Source organism: Lutjanus erythropterus, chromosome 9, assembly GCF_056507025.1.
Source record: "Lutjanus erythropterus isolate fLutEry1 chromosome 9, fLutEry1.hap2, whole genome shotgun sequence".
NCBI classification, from domain to species: domain Eukaryota; kingdom Metazoa; phylum Chordata; class Actinopteri; order Lutjaniformes; family Lutjanidae; genus Lutjanus; species Lutjanus erythropterus.
Genome location: NC_139325.1, coordinates 3,762,603 through 3,779,636, shown reverse-complemented (window position 1 = coordinate 3,779,636; position 17,034 = coordinate 3,762,603). Strand labels below are relative to the sequence as shown.

Here is a 17,034-nt window from a genome sequence, read left to right as displayed (position 1 = left end):
TGAAATCTTTCTTGATGAGATAAGCCTGTCGCTACCTAACCTGCTCTCCTAATCTCTGTGCTGAGTCCCTTCATTTGAATACAGCAGCAAACGTGTGCTGGTGTCTCACGGCAGGGATGTAGCAGCTGTGACGTCACCCGCGGGCTTCTAAAGAGATGTTTTGAAGCTTTGGGTTGGATTCGCCTCTTTTGTAAGTTAGAGCATATTTTCACACCTTAAGGCACCGTGTAAAGTGGATTTGATTGTCTGTTTTGGGAAGTTTGAAAAATCATCAAACCTGATGCACTCAATTTGATGTTGGAAAGGTTTGTGGGAAGCCTTAAAGGCGGAGTTATGCTAGAACTGGTTTGCACAGTGTGTTGTCCAACTACCGTGGAAATAAAAAGTCAATATAGCTGTTCCAAACGGCAAAACTGGAAGGCAAGGTAAAAGAACAGCTATCAAAGAATGTTTTAAGGCTGTAGTAGTAGTGCTGAACAATTAACAGAAGTTGTATCGAACTCACAGTATGTCCTCCTGGAATTTTCAAATTGCAGGTGGTGCAATATTTGTTAAAGTCCAAGTGTGTGTCAACATACCATTTTAGTGCTGCAGAGATGTCTTGGCCTTCACATCATATTCTACAGACTTAAGAACACTTTTTTTTTTTTTGGTACAGACCTTGCAAAAATCACACCACAATAATTTTAATTTTTTTTCCACAGAAAGTGAGAATAATGTAAAAAAATAACTTAAAGAGACAGTTCACCCCAAAATCAAAAATACGTATTTTTCCCTCTTACCTCTTACCCATTAAGATAGTTCTGGAGATATCAGTTGTAGTGGTGTCTGCCTTCTCTCCAGTATAATGGGTCCAAATTTTAAAAATTCAAAACCAGTGTCTTCTTACAAAAATCATGACCTGGTTACTTAAGAGAACCCACAGATCCTGTTGTGAGCTTTTTCATGTAGGAACTACTTTCTCTCTCTCTTGGAAAGTAGCTCCAATAGATTCTGGTAGATTTTACTTCAGAAATAAAGTAGTTCCTACATGAAACTGCTCACAACAAGGTCTGTGGTTTAACCAGGTCATGACTTTTAGAAAGAGACACTGGTTTAGGATTTTTCAGATGTATCTTTTGGTGCTTGAGCACCACAAGCTGAGTGCCATTTGGTCCTGGAGAAAAGGCAGACATCTCTACGGCCAATATTGCCAAAACTCTGCAACTCACACCAAATAAATCTAGATGGATAAATAGCACTTCTACAAATATCCGTTTTTGATTTTGGTGTGAACTGTCCCTTCAAGGCTTAGCAGCTGCAGCTCAGGCAAAAATACTTTTTTTTTCTTTTTTTAAAGATTATTTTTTGGGCTTTTTGCCTTTATTTAGATAGGATAGCTGAAGACATGACAGGAAAGTGGGAGAGAGAGGGGGGATGACATGAAGCTGCAGGTGGGAATCGAACCGGCAGCCGCTGCAGAAGACGGACAGCCTCAACACGCCCCACCAACTGAGCTATCTATTTTTGACAGAGGAAAATTCAATCCATGTCTTTGTGGAACAACTTGGTGCAGTTGTGAATATTTGCAGGTCATGTGACTCAGTTAACATGATAGATTTGGACTTTGGTTCTCTTGGTTTCTTCAAAGGTCAGTGCTGTCAGGGCTGTTTGTGGTTGGTCGGGGCAGACAATGTTGAACTCTACATGAAAGTTCTGTGTGAGTGTACTTCACTGTTTCTTTTTCTGACTGTTTCCTGTTGGTCTGACCAAGCCCTGAGTCACTGACGTTAGCAGCTTCTTACTCCTCAGTGTATAATTAATAGACCTATATAAAGACACTGACATCTCTGTAGACTTGTGAGCAGCCTGTTTTCACTCCCAGTGCATCAAATACGGCACCTTTGTCAGTTCCACTATGCTTCCTCTGGTGTCATTTCTGGTGGCACCACCCCATTATGTTTTCAGGAATTTCATCCAGGAGACTGAGGTTCATGTCCAGTGTGAAGCCTGAGGTCAACATAGACGTACATTACAATATCTGAACTTACATGACTAAGGTGCTTATTTGAATTCAAACCATGATCTTTTCCTAAATCTAACCAAGTAGTTTTGTTGCCTAAACACAGTTTTCATTCCTTTATTTTGAAAGTTGACCATGCATGGAGCCCTGCACATGCAAAATTGATGCTTAGTTAGTTTGAAGCATAGAGCTCTTGACCAGATTCCTGCACGGATCCAGTTTTTGAAACCCACCTCTGTCCACTCCTGCAAAGCTTAGAACCACCTTTTTGTCACCTGATCTAAACTAGCAGACAGGTGTGAGCAGAGTCGGGGGAGGGAGTTAGGTGGGAGCTGGTCAGGTGCAGGTCTCACACTCTCTACCCAATACAGGCATCCTATTCTAACAGAACCGACATGGTCTATTAACAGACTGATAGAGAGAGAGGGAAAGCTCATATAGAAAGAAAAGTGAATCTGAAAGTCAACTTGATTATGATGTAATATAATTCTGTGGCATATTCAATTATTAATGAAGTGTATGGAACTACACTGCAGAGTTGAGTGTCTGACAATCAGATTCATTTGTTTTGTGGTGTAATGAGTGTTTAGTGCAATAATTTATTTATCTTTTGCCACCTGGGGGCAACAGAATAAGCAGTATACACAAAATTAACATATTATCCCCTAATCACATTGTTATGACTGACATGTTAGCAAACAGTAGCTTATTTACACATCCAGCAGATGCAGACAAACATTAGCATTCACTCTGAGTTCTGTTTCTGGCCTCCTGACAAATGTAAGTCCAACATTTACTCTCCTTTCAGCTCTGCTTTGGTCTCTTTAGCTGCTCAGTGTTCCACTATGTTCACCAGATACACTCTGTGTCTGTTTGATGTTTGGTGTTGAACAGGTGGTGTGCAGTGGGTTTTCAGAGCTTTTCCCCTGAAAATAGCTGCCTGCTTCTGCTGAAAACAAGGTCGATTAGAGCACCGAAACTAAAAGGTGAAAGACTGAAACGGGGCATGCCTTGCCTTTATTTGGGGCAAATAAAATGCCATTTTTGGCTAGTAAGTATAGCGACTCACTTACAAGTGGTGAAAAAGAACTAAAGTATTGCTTGTTGATTAATCATTAAAGGAATATTTCATGTGAAAATGACAGAAAATGCCATTTTCAGCCTCTCAAATATGGAGATGCCTGCTTTTCTTTTATATCATATTAAACTGAATATCTTCGGTAATGGACTGACAAAGACATCACGTTGGACTATTTTCCCATGTTGGAGAAAATAGTGAAAAATTTCCATCATAGTTTTTCAGATATTTTTTTTAAACATTGCAGTCCTAAATTAACCATGACAATTAACTTTAGTCTTTGCTGTTATTTCAAAACTGCTAATAAATAAGCCAGTAAAGGCAAATAAAAATCAACTTTGGGCAAGTAAATTTTTGACCCACTTTCCTGACAAGACACGTGGAACAAAAAAACATTATCGTTTCAGATTCAGGGGATAATTAACACAAATTATTACTTGCTCTATTTGTAATATACAAATATTTAGTGCAGCTTTACATTTCTTGTTCTTAGTAGCTTCTACTTTAGCTAAGTAACTAACTAGCTACATTTTCAAAGTATCTTCCCCTCCACTGCCATCCAATTCTTTCTCATACATATGTAGACCCTCTTAATGCCAATGTCATTATTACGTCGTAGCGTTAGCTGGACGAAAACAAAAAAAAAACTGAAACATGAATCAACTCAGAGTATTAGACCACATAAAAAAATGTCAACTTGCAGTGTTGTTTGATGCTAGAATTTAACTTGTGAGGGCTCAAAATTGAAGTTGTGTTGCATACCTGGAGCCATTGTTCCCCCAGCGCTGTGCAAGCCCCACTAACTGACACATGAACGGTTACAAACGTACCTTCAAGGACTCTCTCAGTCCAAATCAGCCCAGCAGTTCACTTCAGCTCACTTCAGTTCCATCATTGTGACACAGAAGAAAAAAATACCATCCTGTCCTGTCACTGTCCTCTGCTTGTTGTGACTCAGACATGTCTGGTAATGTCCAATAAAGCTGCTAGGCAGACTGCTCAAGTTTCAGGTTGTTTTCAGGTCGTAGTGGTCTTTGACACTGAGACAGCGGAGCGGACACACCCCCAGCATTTCAGAGCTGAGAAACCTGCTCATTTTTTCATGATTTTGAGACCTAACTTTATGTACTTTGTAATTTTTTCAATCATTCAAATTTGGCCGGATGATTAATTACATGTTTCTGTGGTGTGACAAACTCAGAACACATATTTGTCGTTGCTTTACATGAACTTTAAGAAACTATTTAACAGTACTTGGAAGCTAGTGTTAGCTAACATTTTTAGGGAGTTGTTTTGCCTCCACCTAAGCTCCGGTCCACCTTAGCTTGGCCCACAAAAGCCCTTTTCTGTTGGTAAACTTTTGTGGGCGGAGCTTTCTGTTTACCAACAGAAAACAGCTCTGTTGTGTCGCATGCATCTAAACAGTCTCACAGCAGTTTGTGAAACAGTCAGGAAATTGAATTTATTAAATTTGTGTAAATGGAAATGAATTTTCATGATACTATGAAAGACTTTCAAACTAATTTAGGATAACTCCATCGTCTCATTCTGCAGTCGAGTCAGCAATAGTACACTTTCAAACTCTTGTGAAGGTTCAGGCACAAAACCTACTTGGATAGGTTCAGGAAAATACAGTGGTGTGGGTGGAAATGACTACTTCCTTAAAACAATCATTGACTGTCGTTCTCACATGACTGAACCCTTGTCTCCTGTGTGAAAGTCCTGTGTTACTGAGTCCTCCCTTTGCGGAATTTCTTGCTCTTTATACTACATTTATCCTTCTTGCTTTAAAAGTTGTGCTGACAGTCATGAAAAATATTAAGTTGGGCTCCACGTACACTACTATAAATCATATGATGGTATACAATATATGTGAGAGAGAGAGTGATGGTGTTTATGAGAGTACAGTACTGCTATGAAGAATTATGATTTACGATCCACACGACCTCTCACAGTTTATGATTATCATACAATCAGCTGCCTTCATCCGTTTGATTGTGTTCCAGCCCTCCTGCTGATAAGACCAGACCTACCACACACACAGTCATACTAAAACCACTGTGGGTAGGGTATTTTCCACACTACCTTGGCTAGGTTTACTGTGTGTGAGTGTATTCAATGCCTGTTGTGGCAACACTCATACAGCCATGCCCCGTCCACATGTACAGCATAAAGAGCCAGTCAGCAGGCACTTAAAGCCTTCAGTTTGTTTGCCAGCCAACTGTTTTTTTTTTTTCAAACCCCCCTTGCTGTTTTTCTTAACTGTTGTCCATCTGCTGAGTCTCAGATGGCAGATGATTAACAGCACACACCACCTGGTGGAACCTTTACTGTCACTTGCACTGACCACAATTGTGGAAGTGAAAACAGTGGAAACCACCCTAAAGCCAGTAGAAGTTTTAGGTGGTTATAATATCTTTCACTTTATTCTGATGGAATACTGTTGTATATGTAGAAAAATGTAGTCCATGTGTTGCTTTCAGCTGTTTTGGTACTACAACTGAGGGCTCAGGAGCCAGAAATTTTAAAACTCTTTACATAGTGGGTTTAAAATAATCAAAACTGGAGTTTTTTGTACTTTTTAATTTTTGGTATTTATTTTGAAAAGAACAGTTCAGTAACAATGCTTATTTGCCTCATCTCTAAGACTGATCTTCACTATGACTGTGCGTTAAGGATGCATTGACGCAACTATGGTTGTCCCCTGATAGTCGAATATTCAAATCATCAGTCCTCGTCACTCCTCAGTTGACAGGACATACGGGGAAACAGCTAGTCTGGCTCTGTATAAAGTTGTCATAAATACTACAGTTTTGGTTGTAGGGGGAGTTATGAGTTGCAGGCATATTTCTGTCTTCACAAAATTAATCAGTCCATCTAGCTCTTCTGTGAAGCATCTCCAGCTAGAGCGTGGGACGCCAGGTCTGGTCGGTTTTAGTATAGTCTTCTGTGCAGGCTGCTAACAGCAACAACAGTAGACAGCACAACAGGAAGCCGTGCTCAGTCACAGCAGCCGAATGCTGTTTACCAAGAACTGGCAACAGCATGTAATACCCTCTAAAACAACAAATTGTTCTAACTAGAACTGCAACAATCAATCATTTAATCAATTATTAAATTAATCACAAACAATTAATCACTTTCATTATTTTTTTAAGAAGAAAATTCAAAATTCTTTAATTTTAGCTTTTAAAATGTGAACATTTTCTGGTTTCTTTACTCCTGTACATCTGTTACCTGAATATCTTTGGTCTCTGGCTGACCAAAGTGTTGACTCTTGCTTACAATTTATGACTCTAACTTTTACTCAAGCACTGTATCTGGGAGTTGATTGTTTCTTGTGCGACCTTGTATTGTCCTAAACCTCATCTTGTTCTAAGTGGTAACAAAAGTGCCTTAAAATTAAGGGTCCAGTCGGCTACAATAACAAGAACACTTTTACAATATGATGTAATACAAAATTTTTGTGAAGGTCATAATGTTAGTCATTTGTTGTCAGTTTTTTTTGGTCATTTTTGAGGTGACAGTGTTGGATGGATTGTAATGGAAGGTATTATTTTCTAAATGACCTTACTTGGACCTGAGTCGGATATTTTGGTCTTTTCACTGCTGCCTGCTGGTGCTCTGTGTGCATGTGTGTGTGTATGTGTGTGTGATGCTAACGTTTACTGAGAGATGGAGAGACACCCTGACTGACGCAGGTAGCAGCCAGTGTTACATTAGCCTGACAGACAGAAGGCCTCTCATCATTTACCCTACCTAAACCCATTTTCCCAACAACTGAAAGCACATTTATTCAGCCCCCCCTCTCCCTCCTATTCTATTTTCACTCCACTTCCTTTCTTACCCTCTCCAAGTCCCTCGGAGCACAGGTGCTAGTAATATGAATTATACAGGGCAACTGTTTTACTGCTCTGCTATCAATGGGATGACCCTCAGATGCCTCCGGCATCGACTCAGCTCTGTTGCCTCCCTGCTTTCTGCCTGGATCTCTGACACTGACCTAAGGATGAGGTTCTATGATAGTTTATTGAATCTGATTCCAGTATATAATTGACTTAATAGTTTGAATCCTGTGTCAAATCTATTTAGACTCAGCTTTTAAGTTTTCTAAGTGTCGTAACTTATAATTCAGTTGGGGCTAGTTTCAAATTTGTTGGCCAAAAAAGCAGAGATGACAGTTTTGACTGACTGACTCATTAATGTTCACAACATGTAGCTACAACTGAGAATGCGATTGGGGCTGTAACAAAATCTTTTCATCACTGATTAACTGCCAAAATAACACACAGACAGGATAAGTGAATTTCAATGTGAGGGAAACACCAGACGCTCAGAGCGCTGCTTGCGCTGGTCGTTGCATTGACAGGAAAATAGGGCCCAACGTGTTGATTACCAACAGCTAATAGAAGCTGCCACTGGTGATCAACAGTTTCATTTAAACCAAACAAACCACAAGTCAGTGCTGGCAACAATGAGAATCCTGTTACCTGAATGCCTTGTGGACAGTCCTTTGCTAATAAAATAGAGCAAATATGCCAAAAATATATCACAATTTTCCACAGTGTTGGCTGAGAAAACAATTTTGAATGTGTGTATGAGTCATAGAACTGCAACTGATAGAATATGTACTGTAGCATGATACTGATCTCTTTTTAAAGGCAGATCATGAAGGATCCTGATCTAAAATGGAAGTAGCTAGTGGAATCCAACACTATACAGAGCAAAGGCTTCATTTAGAGGAAAACCTTATCTTTAATTTAATCGATGGTGCACAGAATAAAACATGGATAAAATCAGGGTCAGAAAGCCAAAATAATAATTCATTGGAACTACCTAAGAATATTCATATTGAGAGCTTTTTTTGTCCTGTCGTGACTCTGTTTTTCCTGGACAAAAACCTCAGTTGCCTCTTTAGCCCTCATTTCCCAGTACACATAGCAGAGAAGAGCGCTGCAGAAAGAGAAAGAGGAGGTAATTTAGTCGGCCCTGATTGATGTCTGCCCTCTGAAAGACCTACCTACTCCTTATCCCAGGCAATTTTCAACTTGAGAATTTGCCTGCCTTTGTAAAAACTAAAGTGAGAATTGAAGTGATTCTAAGTGCCTTGCCTATGTTCATGCATATGCTTAAAGGGCTTTGTGTTTGCGTGTGATAAACTGAGCTACAGGGGTGTGACGCAGCCAGGCTTGTTGATGATCAGTGAACTGATCGATAAAATGATGATTCATAAATCGCATTTAATAGCATGGAGTCCAGGATGTGCTGATTCAGGGGCCAGAGGAGAGCTGAGTTAAGGACAGTGGATAATGAACACGGTACCTTGGGATTCTCTCCAAACAGCAGATTGGATGGGGACCAGTGATATGGTGCTTATTCAGTCAAAACTGTGAAGAATTCTAGTTAACAGTGCTTAAAGTTTTTAAGCTGTGGCCAAGCAGCTATTGGCTTGCTTGCAGGTCTTTCAGTGGAACTTTAACATCGGTCTTTGTCAGCAGAGATAAAAGAAGTGATTTTCAGAAACCCTCCAGGGACTGTTGATTTGTGATGGAGCCTCTAAAAGTAAAAAGAATTCCAGCAGGTTCTAAGCAGATTTGGGACCGATCTGATCTTATATTGGTATCAGATGCATATCCTGACTTAATACATTCATTGGATATCGGACTGATGTCATTGATCCATGTACTAATCTAGGGATGCAACTAAAGATAATTTCATAGTTGATTAATCAGCTGGTTATTTTCTCAATTAACTAATAGTTTTTTGTATTAAAATGTCATAAATGGTGAAAAATATCAGTTTTTCCCAATGCCTGAGGTTGCATCTTCAAATGTCTTGTTTTTTTCTCCACAACCTAAAGAACCAGAAAATACATATAAGAAGCTGAAATCAGAGAATGCTGACCTAGTTTCCTGGAATGACTCAATTCGATTAATTGATTATCAAAATAGTTGGTGATTAATTAAATACTCAATTAATCATTGCAGCCCTATACCGATCGATTTTCTATAGTCTGACATTGCTATGAATGAAGACATGCCAAATCCCTGTGTAAGGGTAAAAAACAAGGGCCATACCATAAATTATTGCACAGCAGACTAGCAGACGATGCATCTGTTCCTACACAATGTGTTTGCAGTGTGGGTTGATATGAGGGGCAAAATTTCTGTTCAGATTTTTATATTATGTTACAAACTGATCCTATGCCATTCACTTGTGGTGAACAACATACTCACTGTTTATTTGGCCTGGCTTACTCACCTAATTCTGTTCATGCCCTGTGGCAAATAAGGCCACAGGAGTTCCCTCCATTGATCCCTATCCCTGGCAAGATGTTGAGCCTGAACCCATCTTAAGTCCATCTTGTCTAGCTCGTTCTGTGCCAGGTCATTTCAGGTCTTCTGGGCTTTCTTCTGTCTGAAGGAGCTCAATAAGAGCAGTTCCATGTCTTGTCACTTTACCATGGCCACTTCACTGACATTCACTTATTCCCAGGATATCAAGGTGGTATTTGATCATCTCGCTGAGAGCTCCCATGTCTGTAAAATCATTCTGGTTTGGACTCATGGCTAGGTTCTCATGTAGATTCTCGTTTGTATCCTGGCTCCCAGCAGGCTTTCAACAGGGGTGAGCATGCAGTCATTTGAGAGATGAGTTGGAGTGATGAGAATCTGCTCTCAGCCCAGTGCTTGTTAGACAGCTCTTTTTAGTTTCTATAACAGTTGTTTACTGGAAGAGAGGTGTCTCGTGCTGCTCCTCCTGCTTGCATAGACTTCTACAGTAGACTTTGTTATGCAGGAAACATGCTAAGCTCTTAGCCTGGTGGGCCAATGTGTTGTCATTTATCTGAGACCAAGCTCACACCGACCCAGTTGTCAGGGTCTTTGAGAAGTACAAGCCTCTCCACCACTACAATGTAACTGTGGAAGGTGAACAATGTTTATATAATGTATAATGATACTGCCCATTGTAGCATGAGAAGTGACTCAGTTTTCTCAGTTTTCAGGAACTAAAGGAAGTTAACCATGCTTGCAGAAAATTCAAAAAGTATCTAAAATAACAATACTAACCATGGGTAATTATTAACCATGGTCAATGGCCACAAAAAGTGTCTCTGTGGCCACTAAATATTCCATGTAGTTGGCTTCCTGTGGCCACCAAGTTTTATTCCATCACTGTGAGCCCTCACCAAAACACAAGCAAACATTAAGATTCTTTTTTTGTGCATTTTAAATTAAACATTCTATAAAAACAGTGAACAGCACTTGTTACCAACTGGCTACTGATACGTCGGGGTTACTGAAGTCTGGATTTACTAAGCCCACTCAAACTGCTAACATCGCCCTTACAAAAGAACCAGAAACACAAATGTGGACTATGAAACAGAGGTTAGTGTAAATACTGTGATAGCAGTCTTTGAAAGAAGTACCAAGAATGACACTGAAGGCTTTTTTCCATGGAAGAGATGTGCTTGCTCATCCTCTGACTGGCTTCGGCAAAGATTGATCTGATTGGTTGAAGTTAGCCCATGTTGGATGTGATAGACAGATGCTTCGTCCTATCACCCACCAAGTGTTTTTTGAAAGTGCCTGGCCTTTTCCAGTTTCTACGGATGACTTCCTAAATGGTTCTGCATAACAAACCATCTGGTGTGTCAGGTTAGTGTGTGCCACCAGTTTCTTCAACTAGCCTCAACTTGCTTTTACATAAGTTTACATTTGGGCCACCAAAAATATACCCAATGAAGGGATTTGGTGGCCCGTAGGGGCAAGTGCTTAAAGATATTAGCGTCTACCCTCACTAACAAGTTTTGAGGTTTTCTTATGACAACAGTTTCACACATATGGCTCTTCCTCTTCTGTTCTTCCTCTTCTTACTGAAACTAAAAATGGTTAGAAAAGAGGCACACTTCAAGCAAGTATGTGAAAGGACCTTTTGTCCATTGACATGTTTTATCCCTATTCTTTAAGCATAACAATAATGACTTTTAACATTCCCAATCCTCAAACAACTGTTTGCATGAAGAGAAAGAAAATGTTTTAATTACCTCATCATCCAAACACTTCTTCACCTTTCTTCAGTGTTTTTTTTTTTTTGGGGGGGGGGGGGGGGGGCTTCACAGCTTTCAGTTCCTTGAGGAACCTCAAAGCAGCAGATGTTTCACATCATGCTACTTTGTTATCTTAATTCATTATTCGTTTTCATTGATTCTGTGGGTATGAATCCCAACACAGCAGCAGTTTGCTGTTGGGCAAAAAAAAATAAGAGAGGTAATGGAAACATACACATTGCTCCAGGGTTATAAATAACACTTGTTATTTACTGCTTGCTTACATATTCCAACCTATGTGAATGATTTTTGGAGAAATATATTTAAAGAGGCCAGAATGTTAATGCTACCAAGAGCAAACATGACTGACCGACAGGCACGAGGACATACACACAGCAATTTAATTTCCTGGAGAGAGCATGCCATACAGTTTACTGCATGAGTCATCACGCTGCACAGGTAGTGCTGAGCTTGGTTTTCTGCATTTTTCAGAATGACTTTGGAGTTGTGCAGAGCTGGGATTCGTCTTCATCCCTCTCTTTAATAAATACATCTACACTACACATTTCTAATTGTCAGCAGATGGCCAGGAGAGCTTGATAGATGTGCATGTGCGTGTTGTGATTCACTTAAATAGGTCAGAGAAGCAGTGGACCGGCTGCTTCGGGCCATGCTAATCTATTTATCTCGTCTGTATTATAGCATGCGGACAGATTTTACTATTGTAGAAAGTAAACACATTTACACTCCTGTGTCTCCTGTGTGTCACCTGTCAGTGATGTGTGACATTATGCCCCCTGCTGCAGGGTTGTATGCTAACAGCTGCTGGATGATAGATGAGGGTTGCTATGAAGGTAATCTGTAACAAAGGGCACAGTGATGATGTCAGTGGAAACTTCAGGATTTGCGGTCGTGTCTGAGATTGTGACGAGATAATTGTGATAGAAATTGAAACAAAGGGATGATTACAACCAGCACTGCAACTGGAAACATTTAGGGAGGATAATGTTTGAATCATCACTAAAATAATCATAGTGACCTTTTCATAAATAAATCTGCTTATATACATGATCTCTGATTGATATGAAGGCACAGTGAATGAACTTATAGCCAGAAAGTAACATCTGCTTATTGTTTCTGATATATTTTTCAGTGGCAGTGGCTTTATTTTTTTCTGACCAAATATGTCAACAAATCAGGAAAGAATTGCCAAAATGGTGGAAACTGTCGAAGGTGAAGACAGAATCCTTGTAATTCCACTAAGATTTTTTTTTAATTTTAACAATGTGTCAATTTGTTAATGTACTGTGGAAGAAGTCACTTGTAGACAGAATTATTATCTACAGAACATTTTAGCATCTCTCATCTTATCATTCTGGTTTTCCAGTAGGGTTGAGCAAAGTTTTGTTAAAGTTTTCCAACTGATCAGCAAGTTTGCTGCATTTCACAAGTTCTCTTAGTTTTTTTTAGTCTTATAAATAAACAAAATAAACTCACAAAATGGTAATGGAAATATTTTGCATCTTATTTCCCTATTAAACAGAAAAAAAACTAACTGTATCTTAAGCCTTCTGGCTTCAAGTATCTCTCTTTTACCGAGCTAAGATGAGCTTAATTGCCTTGTTAAATCATCTTAAAACAGAGCTCATTCAAACTCAACAGAAACAAAATGAAACCATTCTTGGTCAGTCTTTCCCCTGTTAGATGTGAAAATATTCTGGCAGATGTTTTCTCAGTGCCTCTTTGTGTGAATACTACTGGTTTCCCCTGCTGAACGAGAGTCTGTAGCTGAGCAGCAGCTCTCACTCGAGGCAGACCACTGAATTAAGATAAAATGACAAAAATCATCCAGAAACCCAACCAATAATGGACTCAGCCAATCACAGACAGCAGATGTATTTGTCCGATCACCCACCTCTGCTTCCAGCCTGCCAGTGTCACTCTCATCAGCCTTATTTCAGCAGGAACAGGAAGCAGTTTTTTTTTTATTAAACAACATCTGATAAACCCACTGCACACTACCTGCCCGTGTTGTTTTTGTCTTACTGCTCAACCACAGTACTGCGATTAAAAAAGAAAGTTAAGGCTGAAGTTTGAATAATGTAAATTTGAAAATGAATTAATTGAAACACAGTGTATGTGATTAGATTCCTGTGCAGGAGTGGCAGACTCTGCCTCTAACAATGAAAATGACTATAAAGAGAACTGCTCACAGAATGGAAATACAGTAAAAGCTATCACTGGACAAATGCCAACCATAAATAGTGTCAAAAATGGGCTATGGTATAATGAAAATTTTAATGATTAGAACTTAAATGACAATCAGGCTTATTCTCTAAAAAAATGACTGTTTTCCTATTATCACAGCCGATTTAACAAAATTGCAAACCAGTGCATATATTATTAATTACTGTGAATAGAGGTGTCTGGCAGGGCTTCCTTAGATGAATAGTGATGTGGTACTGTATGTATCTTATTTGTATATTTGCAATAAATACAAGAACTAGTTGGAGTCAATAGTTACTGAGGCTAACCAGAGAAAGAAGAGTGTTGCCTTTGCAGTGCTGCACAAACTGACAAGTGACCACAGATGCAGTGCTAAAACAAAAAGAGAAGGAAAAAATGAACTTCTTTGTTTGTGTTCTTTGTTTCTTGCAGGCTTCAAGTGCCCTGTGTGCTCCAAGTTTGTGTCCTCGGATGAGATGGATCTTCACCTGGTCTTGTGCTTAACCAAACCCAGAGTGACATATAACGGTAGGACACAACCTACAAATATAATATAAAGAATGTAAGGGCATGTAAGCCGGGTCAGCATGTGAGACAGCTATGCAGCTGCAGAATAATCAGTAAGGAAATGAAACCATAATATAAATAAATAAACAGTATGTTAAATAACTGAAAGTTCTGTATCCAAACAAAAACTAAGTACAATGTATAATTATATACAATATGACTGTATTGTGTGGGTGTGCAAAACAAAAGCTGCAGTGCTGTCACACTGAAAGAATTAAAAACTAATAGGGGAATAAGACAATTTCACAAAAAGAAAATATGCAGGACATTATGTGCTAATAAGGACACCCCCCAACAGGCTTATAATTATCCTAGAGATGATCATCACTGTTGCATTAAGAAATGACTAACCATCTCCTGAAACTAGACAATCACAGCTCTCTGGTTATGTAACATGATCCTCTGTTTGCAGTCTGCTTCCCTGTGAAATCTTGTGTAATCTTCTGTAATATTTCCAAAACTGTAGACTAACACTGTGGCTGCCTGAGGGCAGCTTCTTCTTTTATTTATCAATGATCTGATTCACTGTTATAGATTTAATGGCACCACAACCGTGGTTAATGTGACTGGGGGACAAGTGTTATCTATTTCGTTTTCTTGTTGTTGTTTCCTCTATAAACCCCTCTGGCCTTTGCTCCTGAGATCCAGCCTACAAATGTGGGCTGGTGTATCAGTTTTGTTAAGGCAATTTTAAAAATCCCTGCATTGAAGTTACAACCAGTATGATACAATCAGGTTTTATTGCAGATTTTACAGAGTGCTGAGTCAGATCGTCCCACACCTGCAGAATGAATCTCCGGTCAGACATGTAACATGATAAAAGTATATGGCCCCTTAGTCTGCCACTGCTTTTTATAGCACACGTCTGAGCCTGATACTGATACTGATATTTGAGCATTCAGCCAATGTTTGTCTTTTAGTGTAAAAGCATGACATTTTTGATTCAAATCTCTTAAGCTGCCTTCACATGATAAGAAATTTGCTCTTCCCTCACCACAAGGTAAGCTGCAGAGCATATTGCAGAAGCTTGCAGGGGAAAAATGCAGTGCAGGTAAATGACATTGTACATAAACAGCTAAGTTAACTTTAGCATTGGATTTATCATAATTTGTAAACTATATGCCTGTTTATGAACCTGGTGACGTCACTCATTACCTTTCCTGGCAAGATATTTGCATGTTTGTGTTATAGGGTTTTGGAAACTTTGAAGAGTATGAATTTTTCTCCCATCACTCTGTACCTCCCCTGTTTCACAGTGCACCATGTCCACTCAAATTTCTCTATTAGGATAATTCAGTTGACTTAAAATTGAATTTATTGTGTATTTTAGGTATGTTGTCACACACAGCTGTTATCACATCAGTTGTACTTTGAAAGGTCAGCAGCAACCAAGGTCAAGTTAAAGTAATTTGAACTTTGAACTAGGGTTGGGTAGGGTTATCTACCAAATTGGCATATGACAATGTCCACAGTGAAACATTGCGAGGAACAATGATATCCTTGCTGGTTTTAAACGGGCCTTTGTTTCTGTGCCACATGTCTGCAACTTAGTTGTGTTTAATAAGAAATAATAAATGGGACATGGTGATGTAGTGCAGTCAACAGCAGCAGCAGCTTCTTTGTATTTTGTCTCCCACATGTCAGAAATTGAACTTGGGGAACAACTCAATGGTAACTCTGAGAGGACCCACTACCTCAAATACAGATGGCTTTTAAAAGTTACAGTGGTAACATTTAATCAAATAACTATTCAACTCTCACCTAACATACTCATTTCCAGCAGTAGCAGCTTTTTATTTTCTCCTTCACATGTCAAAAACAGAACTTCACCATAAACTCCTGCCATACAACTCTGAGGGGACACGCTACTTCAAATACAGGAGGCTTTTAAATCAAGATGTTACGATGGAAGAGTGTTCAATGTCAATGTGTCAATGGATGAACGGCATCGTCCGTCACCCCACCCTACTGACAAGATTATATTTCAACTGTAAATGTCCCCTCAGTAAATACTCTTTATCACAGTACTTGGTGAACCATTTTTGAAGGTGCCCACACATAGTCAGCAATAAACGTGCCCTGTGCTGGATTTTTTGATACACTGCCCTTTGTGTGCTGCACCGCTCAAAATCGACACTCAACGCTGTGCTTAAAGTAGGGTTGAAATTCTGTTTTTGACATGTGGAAGAGAAAATAAAGAAGAGAAAATGTTGCTGCTGGATATTGCACTAAGTCTCCATGTCCCACTTATTATGTTCTTAAAGGTTAGTTAGTCAAACCCAAGATGCTCAGTTACATCAGTGGCTTGTTTCTGCCACCCCCAAAATTGCACAATTTGGTAAAAAAAAAAAAGCCATTGCGATTGTTTTGACTGAAATTGTGATAGTTGATATGAGCAGTGGAAATGAACAGTTTTGCATTACAATTGTCATATTCATTGATGTTCAGTGAGGCAGGCAAAATCTTTTCCACCACAGTCAAAAGATCCCACAATACAAAACATTCCACAATGCACATTATATGACAGTTTATCCACCTTGTTTTTGTACTTGGTTTTTATTCATTTGTGGTGACAGTGCCCCCGGCCATTATCTGAGACCTGGCTTTTATTTTAGAAAACACAGCCATTCTTTGTTTACTTCAATAGACAGAAAATTGACATGGACCAAGTATAGGGATGGAAGAGGACAGGAGAACTCAGAGAGGGACAGATTAGGAGGAAGAGGTGCGGAGACGAGGCGAGGGGAGTGGGAGAGGGGAGGGAGAGAAAGATGAGACAAGCTTCCAAAAAACTTCCGAACACAGGAAGTCTGGATGGGACCCAAATTTTCTGCATTCAACATTTCAAATAGTTCTGGTGTTGTGCTGATGGCTGTCTCCCCGGTTGGAAAAACAACTGAGCCGAGCTGTGTAGGTGGAATTACAAATGGGGAGATTAACTTTCTGTCCTAGAGCCAACCAAAATGGCGACAAATGTGGATGAGATCAATGAAGTCGTTGTAAGTTGACTTCAAGATATAACAAGCCAGAAATTTTTGTTTGGCATGAGGAACATTAAGTTAGCTGCTCCAGACAACCACTTCCACAGCTTCCCTGTCAAAAATAAACCAC

The 17,034-nt window shown here is 39.4% G+C and overlaps 1 protein-coding gene across 1 annotated transcript in view; it reads left to right on the top strand.

Moving 5' to 3' along the window:
- The window catches only part of znrf2b (zinc and ring finger 2b), a 45,957-nt gene that overhangs the window by 15,191 nt on the left and 13,732 nt on the right, over positions 1-17,034 (top strand). Inside the window, exon 2 of the mRNA XM_084725968.1 lies at positions 13,789-13,884. Coding sequence (XP_084582094.1) covers positions 13,789-13,884 — 96 coding nt within the window. The remainder of the gene's footprint in view (positions 1-13,788; positions 13,885-17,034) is intronic.